The sequence below is a fragment of the Cololabis saira genome, chromosome 9 (genome assembly GCF_033807715.1).
Source record: "Cololabis saira isolate AMF1-May2022 chromosome 9, fColSai1.1, whole genome shotgun sequence".
Lineage (NCBI taxonomy): Eukaryota > Metazoa > Chordata > Actinopteri > Beloniformes > Belonidae > Cololabis > Cololabis saira.
The window spans coordinates 42,651,901-42,667,363 of NC_084595.1; the positions used below are offsets into that span (position 1 = coordinate 42,651,901).

The following is a 15,463-nucleotide window of genomic DNA, read 5'->3' on the forward strand; positions in this document are numbered from 1 at the left end:
ATCCATCCAACGATGTATTCATTCATCCTTCCATCCATCCATCCATCCATTCAATTATCCATTCATCCATCCATCCAAGTGTGCATCCATCCATCCATCCAAGTGTGCATCCATCCATCCATCCATCCATCCGTCCATCCATCCGTCCATCCATGTGTTGGATGATTTCAGTTTTAGTATGGAAACCTGACAGCATTGGATGTTGAAGCCAGATCATTAAAAATGTCAGTGATACCAGTCTTAAGGTTATTCCTCACTTGGACACTTCCCACCTGCTGGGGTTCCAGCCTCTTGTACCCTCAACACATTATGGCCACGTTGAACAATGTTTTCATGAGGAGGAAAACTTCACATTCAGCCGGCACAGATTTGATGCATTTATATTTTATTCTTTTTATCTGTGTCAATTCAATTCAATTCAATTCAATTTTATTTGTATAGCGTCTAATACAACAAAAGTTGTTTCTAGACGCTTTCCAGTGACCCAGAACATAAACCCCTGAGCAATTATTACATAAACAGTGGCAGGTAAAAACTCCCCTAGCAGGAGAAAAACCTTAAGCCAAACAGTGGCAAGAAAAACTCCCCTTTAGGAGGAAGAAACCTGGACCAGGACCTGGATCATAAGGGGGGAAGAAACCTGGACCAGGACCAGACTGGGGGAGTCGTGGACGTCAGCAGCACAGCAGACATCCACGCAGGCAGGTGGAAGCAGCAGCGGGATGACCAGAGGGGGTGGGGGGGCCGTGTGTCTCTTCCTGTGTTCAGGTCAGTCCTGACCGTTTGTCCCGGGACCCTGATGTTCTGTCCTGGACAGCGAGGTGGACTGACGAGCCCTGAAAGCCCTGGAAGCCCTGAGAGCTCGCTCACGGGCCTTTGGGTCTCTGAAGGTGTCCAGAGCTGGCGCCACCTGGAGACTAAGCAGAGGGGAAGTCACCTGTTCTCCAGAGGAGGAGGAAGGGGAGGAGGAGGAGGAGAATGAGGAGGAAGGGGAGGAGGAAGTGGAGGAGGAAGGGGAGGAGGTATAGAGTAGAGGGAGGAGTAAGATGAGACCAACATCTCTGAAATCTGTTCTCTTTAAAATAAAAGGATGTTAACAGTTAGTTCTTAATTCATGGCCCAACAGTTAGTCGTCAGTCACCATCCAACACCAGACGTGTTAATGTCCAGGTGTGTTTATGTGCAGGTGTGTGTTTATGTGCAGATGTGTATGTGCAGGTGTGTGTGTATGTGCAGGTGTGTGTTTATGTGCAGATGTGTATGTGCAGGTGTGTATGTATGTGCAGGTGTGTGTTTATGTGCAGGTGTGTGTTTATGTGCAGGTGTGTGTTTATGTGCAGGTGTGTGTGTATGTGCAGATGTGTATGTGCAGGTGTGTATGTATGTGCAGGTGTGTGTGTATGTGCAGATGTGTATGTGCAGGTGTGTATGTATGTGCAGGTGTGTGTGTATGTGCAGGTGTGTGTTTATGTGCAGGTGTGTATGTGCAGGTGTGTGTTTATGTGCAGGTGTGTATGTGCAGGTGTGTGTGTGTGTGTGTGTGTGTGTGTGTGTGTGTGCAGGTGTGTGTGTATGTGCAGGTGTGTGTTTATGTGCAGGTGTGTGTTTATGTGCAGATGTGTGTGTGCAGGTGTGTGTGTGTATGTGCAGGTGTGTGTTTATGTGCAGATGTGTGTGTGCAGGTGTGTATGTATGTGCAGGTGTGTGTTTATGTGCAGATGTGTATGTATGTGCAGGTGTGTGTTTATGTGCAGGTGTGTGTTTATGTGCAGATGTGTGTGTGTATGTGCAGGTGTGTGTTTATGTGCAGGTGTGTGTTTATGTGCAGGTGTGTGTTTATGTGCAGGTGTGTGTTTATGTGCAGGTGTGTGTTTATGTGCAGATGTGTGTGTGTATGTGCAGGTGTGTGTTTATGTGCAGGTGTGTGTTTATGTGCAGGTGTGTGTGTATGTGCAGGTGTGTGTTTATGTGCAGGTGTGTATGTATGTGCAGGTGTGTGTTTATGTGCAGATGTGTATGTATGTGCAGGTGTGTGTTTATGTGCAGGTGTGTGTTTATGTGCAGATGTGTGTGTGTATGTGCAGGTGTGTGTTTATGTGCAGGTGTGTGTTTATGTGCAGGCGTGTGTTTATGTGCAGGTGTGTATGTGCAGGTGTGTGTTTATGTGCAGGTGTGTGTTTATGTGCAGGTGTGTGTTTATGTGCAGGTGTGTATGTGCAGGTGTGTGTTTATGTGCAGGTGTGTATGTGCAGGTGTGTGTGTGTGTGTGTGTGTGTGTGTGTGCAGGTGTGTGTTTATGTGCAGGTATGTGTTTATGTGCAGGTGTGTGTTTATGTGCAGGTGTGTGTTTATGTGCAGGTGTGTGTGTGTGTGTGTGTGTGTGTGTGTTTTTGTGCAGGTGTGTGTTTATGTGCAGGTGTGTGTTTATGTGCAGGTGTGTGTGTGTGTGTGTGTGTGTGTGTGTGTGTGTGTGTGTGTGTGTGTGTGTGTGTGTGTGTGTGTGTGTGTGTGTGTGTGTGTGTGTGTGTGTGTTTTTTTGCAGGTGTGTGTTTATGTGCAGGTGTGTGTTTATGTGCAGGTGTGTATGCACAGGTGTGTATGCACAGGTGTGTATGTGCAGGTGTGTGTTTTTGTGCAGGTGTGTGTTTTTGTGCAGGTGTGTGTTTTTGTGCAGGTGTGTGTTTATGTCCAGGTGTGTGTTTATGTGCAGGTGTTTATGTGCAGGTGTGTGTATGTGCAGGTGTTTATGTGCAGGTGTGTTTATGTCCAGGTGTGTATGTGCAGGTGTTTATGTGCAGGTGTGTGTTTATGTGCAGGTGTGTATGTGCAGGTGTTTATGTGCAGGTGTTTATGTGCAGGTGTATGTTTATGTGCAGGTGTGTATGTGCAGGTGTTTATGTGCAGGTGTGTATGTGCAGGTGTATGTTTATGTGCAGGTGTGTATGTGCAGGTGTTTATGTGCAGGTGTGTTTTACCTCTGTGAACTGAGGCAGCTTGAAGGGTTTGTGTACAACAGGCAGAGATGTGCTCCTCCTCAGCAGGCTTGTTCTGGTTTCTGCAGGTTTCACCTGAACCTGTAACGACACGGTTCCATCAGAATGGACCAGTTTTACAAGACAGTAATTCAGAAATCACACTCAACATCTGTGTTTCACAGGGCGTTCTTACGGGACATGAGTGAAGTTTGTATTCAACTATAACTGACATTAATCCAGACAAATAAGTAATTACTCCCTGGATGCATCGTCAGGACTTTTTGTTAATTACAATTTAATTGACATAAACGTAGCATGGAGGCGACTGATCTGACACGCTGGCTGGACTGTTTTTTTAAACAAAACATCACATTTTAACAGTTGAAAACTACGGTCTGAACTGCAAGTATATCTCAGGCATAACTCGCACCGAGTGGCAAAAACAGCTGCAACTAGTGGAGAAGACGGGATAACAGATGATTATGGGCTTAAATTAAAGGCAGTTGGACTTGACAGAGACCCGTACAGTTACCCCAAGAACCAGTGGTCCATGGACATTAATATCTGGCCACGAATCCAGTTTCCTGAAATGTACTTAATTTCTACGCCGGGGAAATACACGAAGCAAAGCTTGAAGGCTTACAAAAGTCTTGATGCTTGGTCCTACTTCAAGGCAGGATTTGTTGTAGAAATTAAAGTGATGAGGACACAGAACTTAATGATTTGACCGTTTAACGTTAGCTACCCAAAAATCCAACATTACCTGATACAAAATGGGAACCACAAATCCAAGTTTCGGTGCCTGCAATCCAGTTGTTTCTGTGAATTACAGCGATCCATTTGTCTCTCTTAAGCTTATTTTTTCGGCAGTCTGTAAAACTTTAACTCTGATTTCTTGCTAAATCTATGAGTACAGTCGATCGCACAACAGCTCTTTCCCATTTTAGATGTTTTCCAGTTGCTCAAACTGAAAGTCTCCAATTCAAACACACGCACGCACGGGCGCGCGCGCGCACACACACACACACACACTTCGGGTGTTGGAGCTTCACGCTGTGTCTCTCTCACCTTTTTTTTACGGCTGCAGGTTTGGCTCAGGTGTTCATCCGCCCAGCGCTGACCGTACTCGTGAGAGAGGATGTCCGCCATAGGCGCAATAGTTGACAACCTGAAGACACATCCGTCAGTCATTATTCAGTTAATATTGATCAATGATCAATGATAAATGATGGTTTCAGGATCTCCCACCTGCTGGCGACTCCAAACACGATGTCAGGCAGTGGCGGCCGGCGTCGTGAAGCCCTGCCCTCACGTTGTCTTGGAACACGGTTCTGGACTGCAGCCTCCTGCCTCTGAACCCGGTACTGTTTCATCTCTTTGGACGTCACCAGACCGGATTTCACCACGTCCCGGTTCAGAGACACATAGTTTGGAAGTGGAGGAGGTTCCTCACGCCTGGGCTCAACCTTCCAGCTGGACAGAGCTGAGAACACAGAGTACAGAGCAAGGTAGACGATGTGATGCCACCTGACAACAGGAACAGTTCTACCGACTACTGAGGCTGGACCAGACTCAGATTCAGACTTTTTACTATTGTCATTATACAGGGCACAACGAAATTAAAGGCAGTACGGAGTGGTGTTTTCCTTCAAAAAAAGATTAAGTAAAAATAAAGTAAAAAAAGTAGAATAAGTATAAATGAAACAGAATACAATAGTACAAAATAAAATAGAAAAGACTCTGTAAAAAGAACGGTATAGAAGGAATGTGCATGACGTCACAGATGCAACTTCACAGCGGGTTTCGCCCACTGAGTGTCAGAAAGACTGAGTGTTAGAAAGACTGAGTGGCAGCATAAACTTTCAGTTTGAGCAACTGGAAAACATCTAAAATGGGAAAGAGCTGTAGTGTGATCGACTGTACTCATAGATTTAGCAAGAAATTGGAGTTATCGTTTTACAGATTGCTGAAAAATAAGCTTAAGAGACAAATGGATCTCTGCAATTCACAGAAACAACAGGATTCCAGGCACCGAAATGTGGATTTGCGGTTCCCATTTTGTATCAGGTAATGTTGGATTTTTGGGTAGCTAACGTTAAACGGTCAAATCATTAAGTTCGGTGTCCTCATCACTTTCATTTCTACAACAAATCCTGCCTTGAAGTCGGACCAAGCATCAAGACTTTTGTATGCCTTCAAGCTTTGCTTCGTGTATTTCCCCGGCGTAGAAATTAAGTACATATAAATATCAGGAAACTGGATTTGTGGCCAAATATTAATGTCCATGGACCACTGGTTCTTGGGGTAACTGTACGGGTCACTGTCAAGTCCAACTGCCTTTAATTTAAGCCGATAATCGGCTGTTATCCCGTCTTCTCCACTAGTTGCAGCTGTTTTTGCTGATGTTTTGCCACTCAGTGTGAGTACGGGGCTGGTCCAGTGGGGAAGTGACGTCAATACAGACCCTGTATTGAGGCTGGACCAGACCCGAAGGGAGAGAGGATCTCTGCCTTCCTGTCACAACCTGGCAGCTGGTCCAGGAGGACAGGAACCTGACAACCCGAGGTCGTTCAGCAGCCTCGGTACCTGGACATCTTGCAGTCATTGATGGACCACGCGACCCTCAGAAATAACCAAATACTAAAACCCGCTCTGGTCTGATAGAAGTGATAGGATTCAAAATCCGTCCAGAAGAGCTGATTCAGGACTACCCTTGTTGTCTCTGGTGTATCGTTGTGACACAAGGATGAGCAAAGATGAGCTGAGTCCTGCTAATGGATGATTACGGAGCGTGATGATCAAAGCCTGACAGTCGCTCCGGCGGTACCGACACGTGTGACTTAGACACCGTGTTTGATGAAGCAGCATCCGCCCGTCCTTGTCAGCATCGGGCACATCTGCCAGCTCGTCAATATCACATCAATGCTAGCAGAATCAATCACACGTGAAGCTGCTTCCTGACTCCACGGATGACCAGCGAGGGGTGATTGACAGATGAGAGGAGTGACCTGTTAAACCTGGTGGGTCGGCAGAACAGCACTCACATCTGTGCGATTGTCCCCTGAAGGCATGTTTCCTTCAATCAAACACACTCTGACAGCTGACGGCTGCTGCTCACTCACACTCACACTCATACTGCTTTGTCTATCCTCTCGGGGAAATTCAGTGACGGAACAGAAACCCAGGACCCCAACTGCGGTTCTGACCTCTGAGCTCTGGGACCGGGTCTGGACTGGACCACATGACCTCACAGATACACATCAAGCCAGAAATCTCGGTGTAATTATTGACTCAGACCTGAACTTCAACAGCCATGTAAAGTTTATCACTAAATCTGCCTATTACCACCTGAAAAACATTGCTAGAATTAAGGGTATTCTGTCTAAACAAGACATGGAAAAACTTATTTTTACATTCATTTTCAGTAGGTTGGATTATTGCAATGGCATCTTTACAGGCCTTAACAAGAAATCTATCAGGCAGCTGCAGCTGATCCAGAACGCTGCCGTCAGAGTCCTTACAAACACCAGGAAACTGGACCATATTACACCGGTCATGAAATCGGTGGCTGAGGAGAGAATTAAAAAGGGATCTAGACGGCGATAAGGAACGACCAGATCTACCAGGAGCTCTGTCTCTTCATAGCTGCTCGCAGCTCCCAGCTGACCTTTCAGCACCGAGACAAACTAAAACAAATTAAAAAGCGTCGCCGCTTGAAGCTTCTCTCACTCTCATTTTTTAACTTGGTATCAATTCAATTCAATTCAATTTTATTTATATAGCGTCTAATACAACAGATGTTGTCTCTAGACGCTTTCCAGAGACCCAGAACATAAACCCCTGAGCAATTATTACATAAACAATGGCAGGTAAAAACTCCCCTAGTGGGTGAAAAACCTTAAGCCAAACAGTAGCAAGAAAAACTCCCCTTTAGGAGGGAAGAAACCTGGACCAGGACCTGGATCATAAGGGGGGACCCTCCTGCCGAAGGCCAGACTGGGGGTCAGGGACGGCAACAGCACAGCAGGCAGGTGGAAGCAGCAACAGGATGACCAGGGGTGGGGACCGCAGGCCAGCACGCAGCTCCCGAAGCTCCGGCTCAATCATCAAGTCCCAGGTTGGGGTGCAGGGTCAGGGAAAGGTTGAAAAGGGGCAGGGTCAAACACAAGCCACAGATCCAGCAGCACATCTATCATCTCCTACAGGTTCTACATCTTTAGTGTTGTTGTCTTCTTCGTTTAGATACACAATCAAATACGTCACAGCAGCTTCTCTCCAACCTCCTACTTCTGATCTGGGTGCTGAATGTTATGGAAAAGAAACCAAGCCAAGTTGAGTCGAGCTGAGATGAGTAGAGCCGAGTAGGTACTAGTGGAAAAGTGTGATTAGTTGTGTAGCAAAAAACGGCTCAGGTGGTCACCTGGTTTTCCAACAATCAGAGGACCAGTGCGTCCACCGGGACAGAAACTCTGGCGCTACATGAAGCTAAAACACCAGGTTCTTCCCAGAATAATGATGAGCAACAAAAACAAATGAGACAAAACCCTGGAAATGTTCCTCTAATGTAATTTGTCGTTTGTGTTTTTCCGTCCAGAACCAGACAGCGTCTCCAGCTGCTCTGCAGCTGTGCTGATGCTTCTGCATGACACGAGAACTGTGTTTAATCAGGTGGACTGGGGGTGGGGCTTACCTTCAGCCACGCCCCCAACCTGGTTCAGGTCGCTGGGCTTTCCGTAGGTGAAGTCTGGACCAGGAAGACCCCCACTGCTGCTACGGGCCTTACCCACAGGGGCCTAGAGATCATCATCATCATCATCACCATCATCATCACCATCATCATCATGTGCACATATTCTGCATAAGCCAAGGCGCTGCTTACCTTGGTGATGCTGGTCAGCAGCGAGTCTCTGACGACTCTCCCCCGTGGATACGCCATGCTGCTTGAGGGTCGATGATGAAGAGTGGTGATGAAGAAGAGCGGTGGCTGTTTTGACGCTGCAGGCGCTGCTGATGGTGGATCTGAGGGTGAGAAAAAGGGCTTTCAGAACCACCTAGGGTTGCCACCCGTCCCTTGAAATACGGTATTGTTATGTAATCGGGAATTAAAGGTTGCTTTCCGTATTGAACCAATACGGGACATAGAATATGCTCTTATTGTCATGGTCAGTCCTCCACTCTGACCTGCCTTCAGTGGTTTTCCACTCCCCTCTCTCCTGCTCACTCCATCTGCAGCCACGCCCACCTCGTCTCTCACTCCACTCACCTGCTCTCCCAGCTGCAGCTCCTCAGCAATCAAGAAGGTATATAAGCTCCACTCTCCTCTTTGCCCACTGCCAGATTGTTGCTTTGCCATGCAAGACTTTCCAGCGTTCTCTGCCCTGACCTCCCTGACCTCCCGTTGCCGACCCTGCCTGTTCCTGGACTCTGCCTTGTCTCCTGCTCTCCGGTGCCTGACCTTGTCTTCCGAACCTGACACTGATTCCTGCCTGATCCTGGTCCTGCATTCCTGCCTGCTCTTAGCCCCTGTTGGGAAATAAAGTGAACCAGACTACTACCACTTTGAGCTCTGTGTGCTGCTTTTGGGTTCTCTGCAGGCTGTAACACTTATTTATTGATGTCATAATATACAGGTCATGGTCGCAAAATTTGAATATATTGCAAAACTTCATTTGTAGTAAATTCAACTAAAGGTGAAACAAATATTTTCTCCCAATACATCCAAATGAAGATATTTCAAGCCTTTACTTGTTATTTTAATGAGTATGGCTCACAGTTTATGAAAACACCAAATAAAAAAATCTCAAAAAATGTGAATGTTTTATGAAATCAATAAACAATTTGATCATCAAAATTGTAACAAATAAAGGTTTAACACATCTTGCTTTGCATGTAAGACTGTGAGACTATGTAATATATTAGTTTCACCTTTTAAGTTGAATTATTGAAATAAATTAACTTTTACACCATATTTTAATTTTTTGACCTTCACCTGTAGACTATATTTATATTTACCATAGGAGGATATTTCAGTTGCTAGTATGGTTGGCTGTCTGTGCAGTCATGCAGGTTCAATGCTATTAAAGCACTTTAAACTTTAAATCAAAGCATTTTGTTTTTTCATAAAAAATAAATACATTTCTATGCAGTTCAGAAGTTTTGGGGATGTCCCTTTTTTTGGCGCCTGCACTGCTGAAATCAGGGCGTCCCTTATTGCTATTTCTGAAAGGTGGCAACCCTAGAACCAGCACGACCACCTGAACGCACCTGCAGCTGCAGGCTCGACCCCCTGCAGCTGCAGCCGCTAGGCGGCCCCCGGTCCAGCCTGCACCTGCGCAGCACCAGGAGCCATCTTCATTTGTGGCCCCTGGAATAAAATATCTAAAAAACGAACAAGTGTATGCAAGTGTATGCAAGTGTGCTCCGTCGGTCACGTGGTCTCTGCTTGCACGTCTGACGTTTCAAGTGACAAATGATGAATTCACAAAGACAAAACTAAACATTTTGTTTTGAAAACTTGAGTTTCTGGAGCCAGAAAATCGAGCTTTGCTTCAAAGTTTTGAATTTAAAAGTTGCTTGTTTTCTCTCTTTGTTCCTGGAGGTGGTGAGTTTGTTACCGCTGAAGTGGAGATGTTCACGGGTCGGAGGGCCCGAGCTAGGGTTGCCAACTCCCTGAAAAATAAATAAGGGACCCCTTCACCCTTCCTTTTTAGCCCCCTTTTTTTGTGAGTAAAACGATTTTTTAACTATTTGACCCGAACCTGAATTGAATTAGATGCATATTTTTGAATGCCATGAACACATGGAAAACTAATTATTATCCAGCAATTCACTTTAATACCAAATTGAATAAAATAAATATCTTTCTTAAACAGAAACTTGTCCTGCTAAACTTTAAATTGTATAAATTAATATAAAACAATAGAAAGAAAGCAGAACATCCATAATAGTGCACATTTTTAGTGCAATAACAAAAGTGCAAACAGAAAGTCTGTAGAAAACTTGTAAACATATTTGTGCCTCAAAGGCCATGACTGTAGCTACAGTTGTAGTAAAACAGAACAAAATACAGAAAGGTCATGGTAACACCTCACTGTATATAAAATCTAAATGGGATGGTGAATTACAGACCAAAATTTCAGAGTGTGAGTGGAGCCTATTATGCAAAACACAACGTAGCTCTACAAGCTCCAAACACTGGAGAGAGTTTGGATGGAAAAATATGACACATTTTTTTGTCACGTTCAAATTAGAAGCAAACAGAAAAAAATGTTGGAGACAATGTGGAAGCTATAATGCCAATTACAGTCATATTTTCTGGTCATGTGCCAAATTACAATCTTTCTGGGATGACAGTATTGGGCTTTTGGAGGTCATTTTAAATGATAAGGTTCTCAGGGAGCCACAGGTTCTGTATCTGGGATCGATCCCAGAAGGAGTTGTTATGAAAGAAGCCTGTTCAAAATAGTGACTGTTGCCTTTAAGAAGGCCATTACAAGAAACTGGTTGAAAAGTGACGCTCCACAAACAGGACATGGGATGGACATTATGGAGGAGATCTACGGAATGGAATTACCTTTTTTTATGTTATGTACTGTTACATGTATACATATACAAAAATAACTAATTAAAGAGTTAAATAAAGGCGAATGACTGAATGAAGTAAGGGATATATTTATGTTAATGGACACCTCGAAGGGCATTATCCCGCTTATACCACGGTCACTTACCAAAAAATATAAATATTAAATCAGTTATTCATGCTTTAATGTGTTTTCAGTTGAAATCATTAGTTTTATAACAAGCCACAGCTGAGCGGCTGAGCGACTATTTAATCTCTCGTCTGCAGCCGTTGTAACCTGGTAAATTACAAAGCTTTTTAACAAGCCATAACTCAGTTTCCTTAGCAACGGGAGATATTCTAGTCCGCTCAGCTATTTTCTTTTCTTTCCTCTTCTGCATCCCAGTCATCAAAATTGTTAAATTCTCCAAATAAATTAAAAGAAATTACAAAATCACTCATGTCGCCGTCCTGCGGTAGCCGGCTCTTCTTCTCTGAATCTCCGTTGCCGTGGTTACCACCACCTGGCAGTTGATCCAGCGCAATGATATTAAAGTTATCAGGAAATTTGACCGAACTTGTTTTCTAGGTGTAGGTTATCACTTTTATATATTTTTTATTTCTGACTTTTCAGTCCTTTTACCCCTCCCCTATATGTGTGTGCTGCAACAAATAAGTTTCCCCACTGAGGGAGAAAATAAAGGATATTCTATTCTATTCTTAATGTACACCTGCCAGCCAATCAGATTCGAGTATTCACACATCAAATAAAGCGATAGTATTGTTTTTTTTTTTCTCTATATCGTATAATGTTCATAAAGTGTAATGCAATTCATGTCATGGGTAGTGTATTTTGAAGGATCAAATACTCAACATTTCATATTATCAACTTTAAATCAATATTTCAGGGGTAGCATAATTTGATAGTCCAGTAATATCCTATCAAATAATACTCCTGTCACTTAATGCATTCAGGTAAGATACTAATCACCTCACTGCCCCTGCAGGATGAATGTCAGCATACTTAACCCCCCCAATTTATCCATTTTGTAATCACTATTTTTGGATTGATAATAAGTATAAAATAATAAGAAATAAAAGTAAAGGCACACAAACAAACAATTTGTCTCAATTTCTCGTTTCAAAAAACATTTAAAACAGTAGATGAACAGAGGGCAAAATCTAACATCACAATATTTTCCAGCCTGGACTGAAGGGATGCAAGACATTATGGGCGTGGCAATCAAAATGTGCGCGTGCGCAGAACCACAAAGTAGCAGTTCTCGACGCGTAGCATGGATCGACAGAACCCCTGTCCAGTAGCGCTGCTCGGACTAGTTTTACCAACCGTCCCTGGAAAAACGGAATTGTCCTGTATTTATAAACTAAAGTACGCGTCCCGTATTGAGCTGAAAAGGGACGAACTTTGTCCCGTATTACTGTGAGAGTCAAAAAATAGTCATAAAATGCCAATGGAAAATGGCATTGAGCTGTTGAGTTCATAAGTTATTTTTTTCTGTTGTTTTTTTTTAACCAGGCAGGTCATTATTAAGAACACATTCTTACTTACAATGACGGCCTGGCAAGCGACCTGGACGCCAGCGAGAAGCTGGTGACGAGAAGATCAAAGCTCCCGTGTCGGCGTTCGGTTGCCATGGTAACGGGAAAGGCTCGTTCATAAATGCACGACATCAAGAAAAACCAACGATAAACGATTTATATTTACGTTTTAGTTTAGTTTAGTTTAGCTTAGCTTAGTTTAGTTTAGTTCAGATTAGTCTTTCAATTTCCACAACACAAATAACGTACAGGTAATCGTCAGTGTTATACAAAAAAATATAATAATTAAAAAAAAAATAAAATTAAAAAATTAAAAAAAAAAAACAAAAAAAACAAAAAAAAAAAAAAAAAAAATATATATATATATATATATATATATATATATATATATATATATATATATATATATATATATATATATATATATATATATATATATATATATAAACACAATTGTATACAATTTTAACTAAAAACCAAGGACCAAAAGGTGTAGACTGAAAACTAAGCGTATGACGCCAACCATTTTCACAAAAAAACGTTAGTTTTTATGAACTAGTTCAATGTCATTAATAAATATCACTCCATACAGTATTTATATTAGCAATAATACAATAATACAATGGTACACATACCTACACACATATACACACACACACACACACACACACACACACACACACACACACACACACACACACACACACACACACATACACGGATACTGTATATACAATATACATACATACATACATACATATATATATATATATATATATATATATATATATATATATATATATATATATATATATATATATATATATACATACATACATACACACACATGTCCATAGGTACATGCCTATGTGTATTATACCTTTGTTTTATATGTATTAATCATTTTGTATTTATAGGTGCTTATGAATTGTAATAACGTGCTACAAATGTTCATTTCCTGATCTAAACTGTTCCACATATGAACTCCTGTCACTGAGATGCATCGTTGTCCCCTCGTCGTTTCACCTGAACGCAACAATAAATCTGGCCTGAAAGCCGAAACCCGACAAAGAAAAAACGCCGGAGAGAAATGTGTTTTATTTGATCACAACACGGTCCACAGTTACCAGTTTATGTTTTAATATTGAATGAGTTGTTTTGGTTTTACGATAATCGGGAAACCTCGCCACTTCCCATCAGTGCGCGCTCCCGCGGAGTCGTGTACGTGCGGGCACAAGCCGCCGGTGCGTTCAGGGACTGTGGAAAACTCTGCAAAAAGAGTTTCCTTCAATAAACAGACTGTGAGTTTGTTCATGTAAAAACTGAACATTTATTTATTTTATAGTTCTTGAAAAATGTGACCTTTCTGGGCCTTTCCTCACCAACAACAGTGAAAAAAGAGATTCTTCGGATTTCCTTATTGCCTCACGAACGTCTCTAATTGTTAGAAAAATAGTTTTATATATATATATATATATATATATATATATATATATATATATATATATATATATATATATATATATATATATATATATCACTAATGTTTCATTTAATAGCGTAAGCTTTCACTTACTACACTTTAAACGAAACCATCACGCATTTAACTACTTTATTTTCGAAAACACCGTTTTAAGCCAAAGAAACAAAGTTGTATCACATTCAAACAGGTTGCTCCTCTTTTCATCTGTCTTCTCTACAGCCCAACCTCCAATCTCCGGGTTCCTTAAACGCAGCACCGCTGTTACGTCACACTACGCGTTATGTGGGTTTCTTTAAAGATCGTTTATCGTACTAAGATGATTAACTACATCGTTAAAACAAACGTGCCCAGGGGAACCAAATCAAATGACTAACTGGACATATGTCATATTTCTTTATTTTCTCTATATATTTGCTGGAAGAGGAGCAAACAGGTACAGCAGTAAACAATGCTATAATAAAAATACATAAAAGTAATAATAATAATAAAATAAAAAGAATTGCGTTTGAGTGATTAATGTGCTGTTCCCTACCTTCACATCAGCTCATTCATAGGCCTGTTTGATTGTTTATGCTGTAATAGTTTAGCATGTATTCCTCAGACAGGCCATATATGATGGAAATGATGATAGTAAACATGTGGTGTTACATCGGCATGTGATTTGCATTCTGATTGGAGCATCAGTGTAGTATGGCGTTAGTTGGTTGCTTGTCTTACATTTATTTGTAGTACGAGTGTTGAGCATGTACTTTAGCAATACGTTCATGTAAATCTATGGTCTTTATAACCATCGTAAATTTCTCTTTTTTACCGTAAAATGTGGGAGGAGGGGGCACTTCAAGTGTGCTCACCCTGGGGAAACACACTGAGTTAATCCAGGTCTGGCATCGGGTCTCAGGTGGTCCGGTTACCAACAAGTTAACAGTGGAATTAGATCTGTAACGGTGTTCTGTACCAGTAAATGTGTTTATTTTCTGCGGTACAGTTGGGTATTTTATGAATGATTCATGAATTTCCCTTAATTCCTAAAAATCGATTTGTATGTCTAAATATCGACTTTTTTTTCATCATTACATTACAACCTTTGGTATTTTTTTGTTTATGCCCAAAAAGGAATGTTTTGTTGGACACGAGAATAACTTGTGCCATGTTTTTGCCTTTAAATATGTTTAAAGGTATGGATTTGGTAGGTATGAAACATTAAAGTTTTCAGTTATAATTGCATAAATTGTCTATATTTCATTACTTTATATACTGTCTTGGGTTTGCATAAAATGCTAAAAACCAAATTCTCAAAAATTAAAAACCAAAACAGACCAAAAATGGAAAAAATTTAAACGGAATGTGGGAAAAAATAAAACTGATTTAATCGGTCTGTTTCCTCCCTGGATCAGTTTGGTAATTCTGCCCCACGATGTTTCTGAAAGCAGTTCTATCAGCATTCTGGGAGCTGATTGGTCCTTACAGCATCATTAGCTGCAATACTTGCTGTTTAATCTCAATACTATACTAGTATTATTATGTTGTATAACCAGTACTCGAGTTGTAAAAAAAAAATCAGGGGGGATGGTGGATTTTATCATATGGGGACAGATAATTTGTGCTGATTACAAATAATATAATATATTAAAAATAATAGCAGTGACCAAAACACCTGCAGAAATACTGCAGGAATGACATAGCAGCAGTTAAATGCAGACTTCTGTAAGCTTTAAATATCCACTGGGCTTACATCAAATACATCAAAACACAACAATAAAAAACACTTTTCTGAACTTATCAATATGACTCTGTCCTTCACAGGATAAGTAACATGGATCACTGCAAAAACTCACAATCTTAACAAGAATATTTGTCTTTGTCTTATTTTCAATTCAATTCAATTCA

General features: G+C 41.6%; 1 protein-coding gene across 1 annotated transcript; it reads right to left on the reverse strand.

Moving 5' to 3' along the window:
* Nucleotides 1-769: 769 nt before the first annotated feature.
* On the reverse strand, nt 770-7,911 carry cfap77 (cilia and flagella associated protein 77). Its single transcript, XM_061730281.1, has 6 exons — nt 7,855-7,911; nt 7,666-7,768; nt 4,224-4,458; nt 4,044-4,143; nt 2,976-3,074; nt 770-910 (listed from the first exon to the last, which is right to left on the reverse strand). The coding sequence occupies exons 1-6, from the start codon at nt 7,909-7,911 to the stop codon at nt 770-772; spliced, it is 735 nt and encodes a 244-aa protein (XP_061586265.1).
* Nucleotides 7,912-15,463: the final 7,552 nt, after the last annotated feature.

What these genes read in the sequence shown, in the direction of transcription:
- cfap77 (XM_061730281.1), bottom strand. Translation starts at nt 7,911, where the DNA reads ATGGCGTATCCACGGGGGAGAGTCGTCAGAGACTCGCTGCTGACCAGC. An exon ending in TGCTGACCAGCATCACCAAG is followed by an intron (nt 7,769 to 7,854) that starts GTAAGCAGCGCC and finishes GATGATCTCTAG; the next exon opens with GCCCCTGTGGGTAAGGCCCG. An exon ending in GTGTTTGGAGTCGCCAGCAG is followed by an intron (nt 4,144 to 4,223) that starts GTGGGAGATCCT and finishes ATGTGTCTTCAG; the next exon opens with GTTGTCAACTATTGCGCCTA.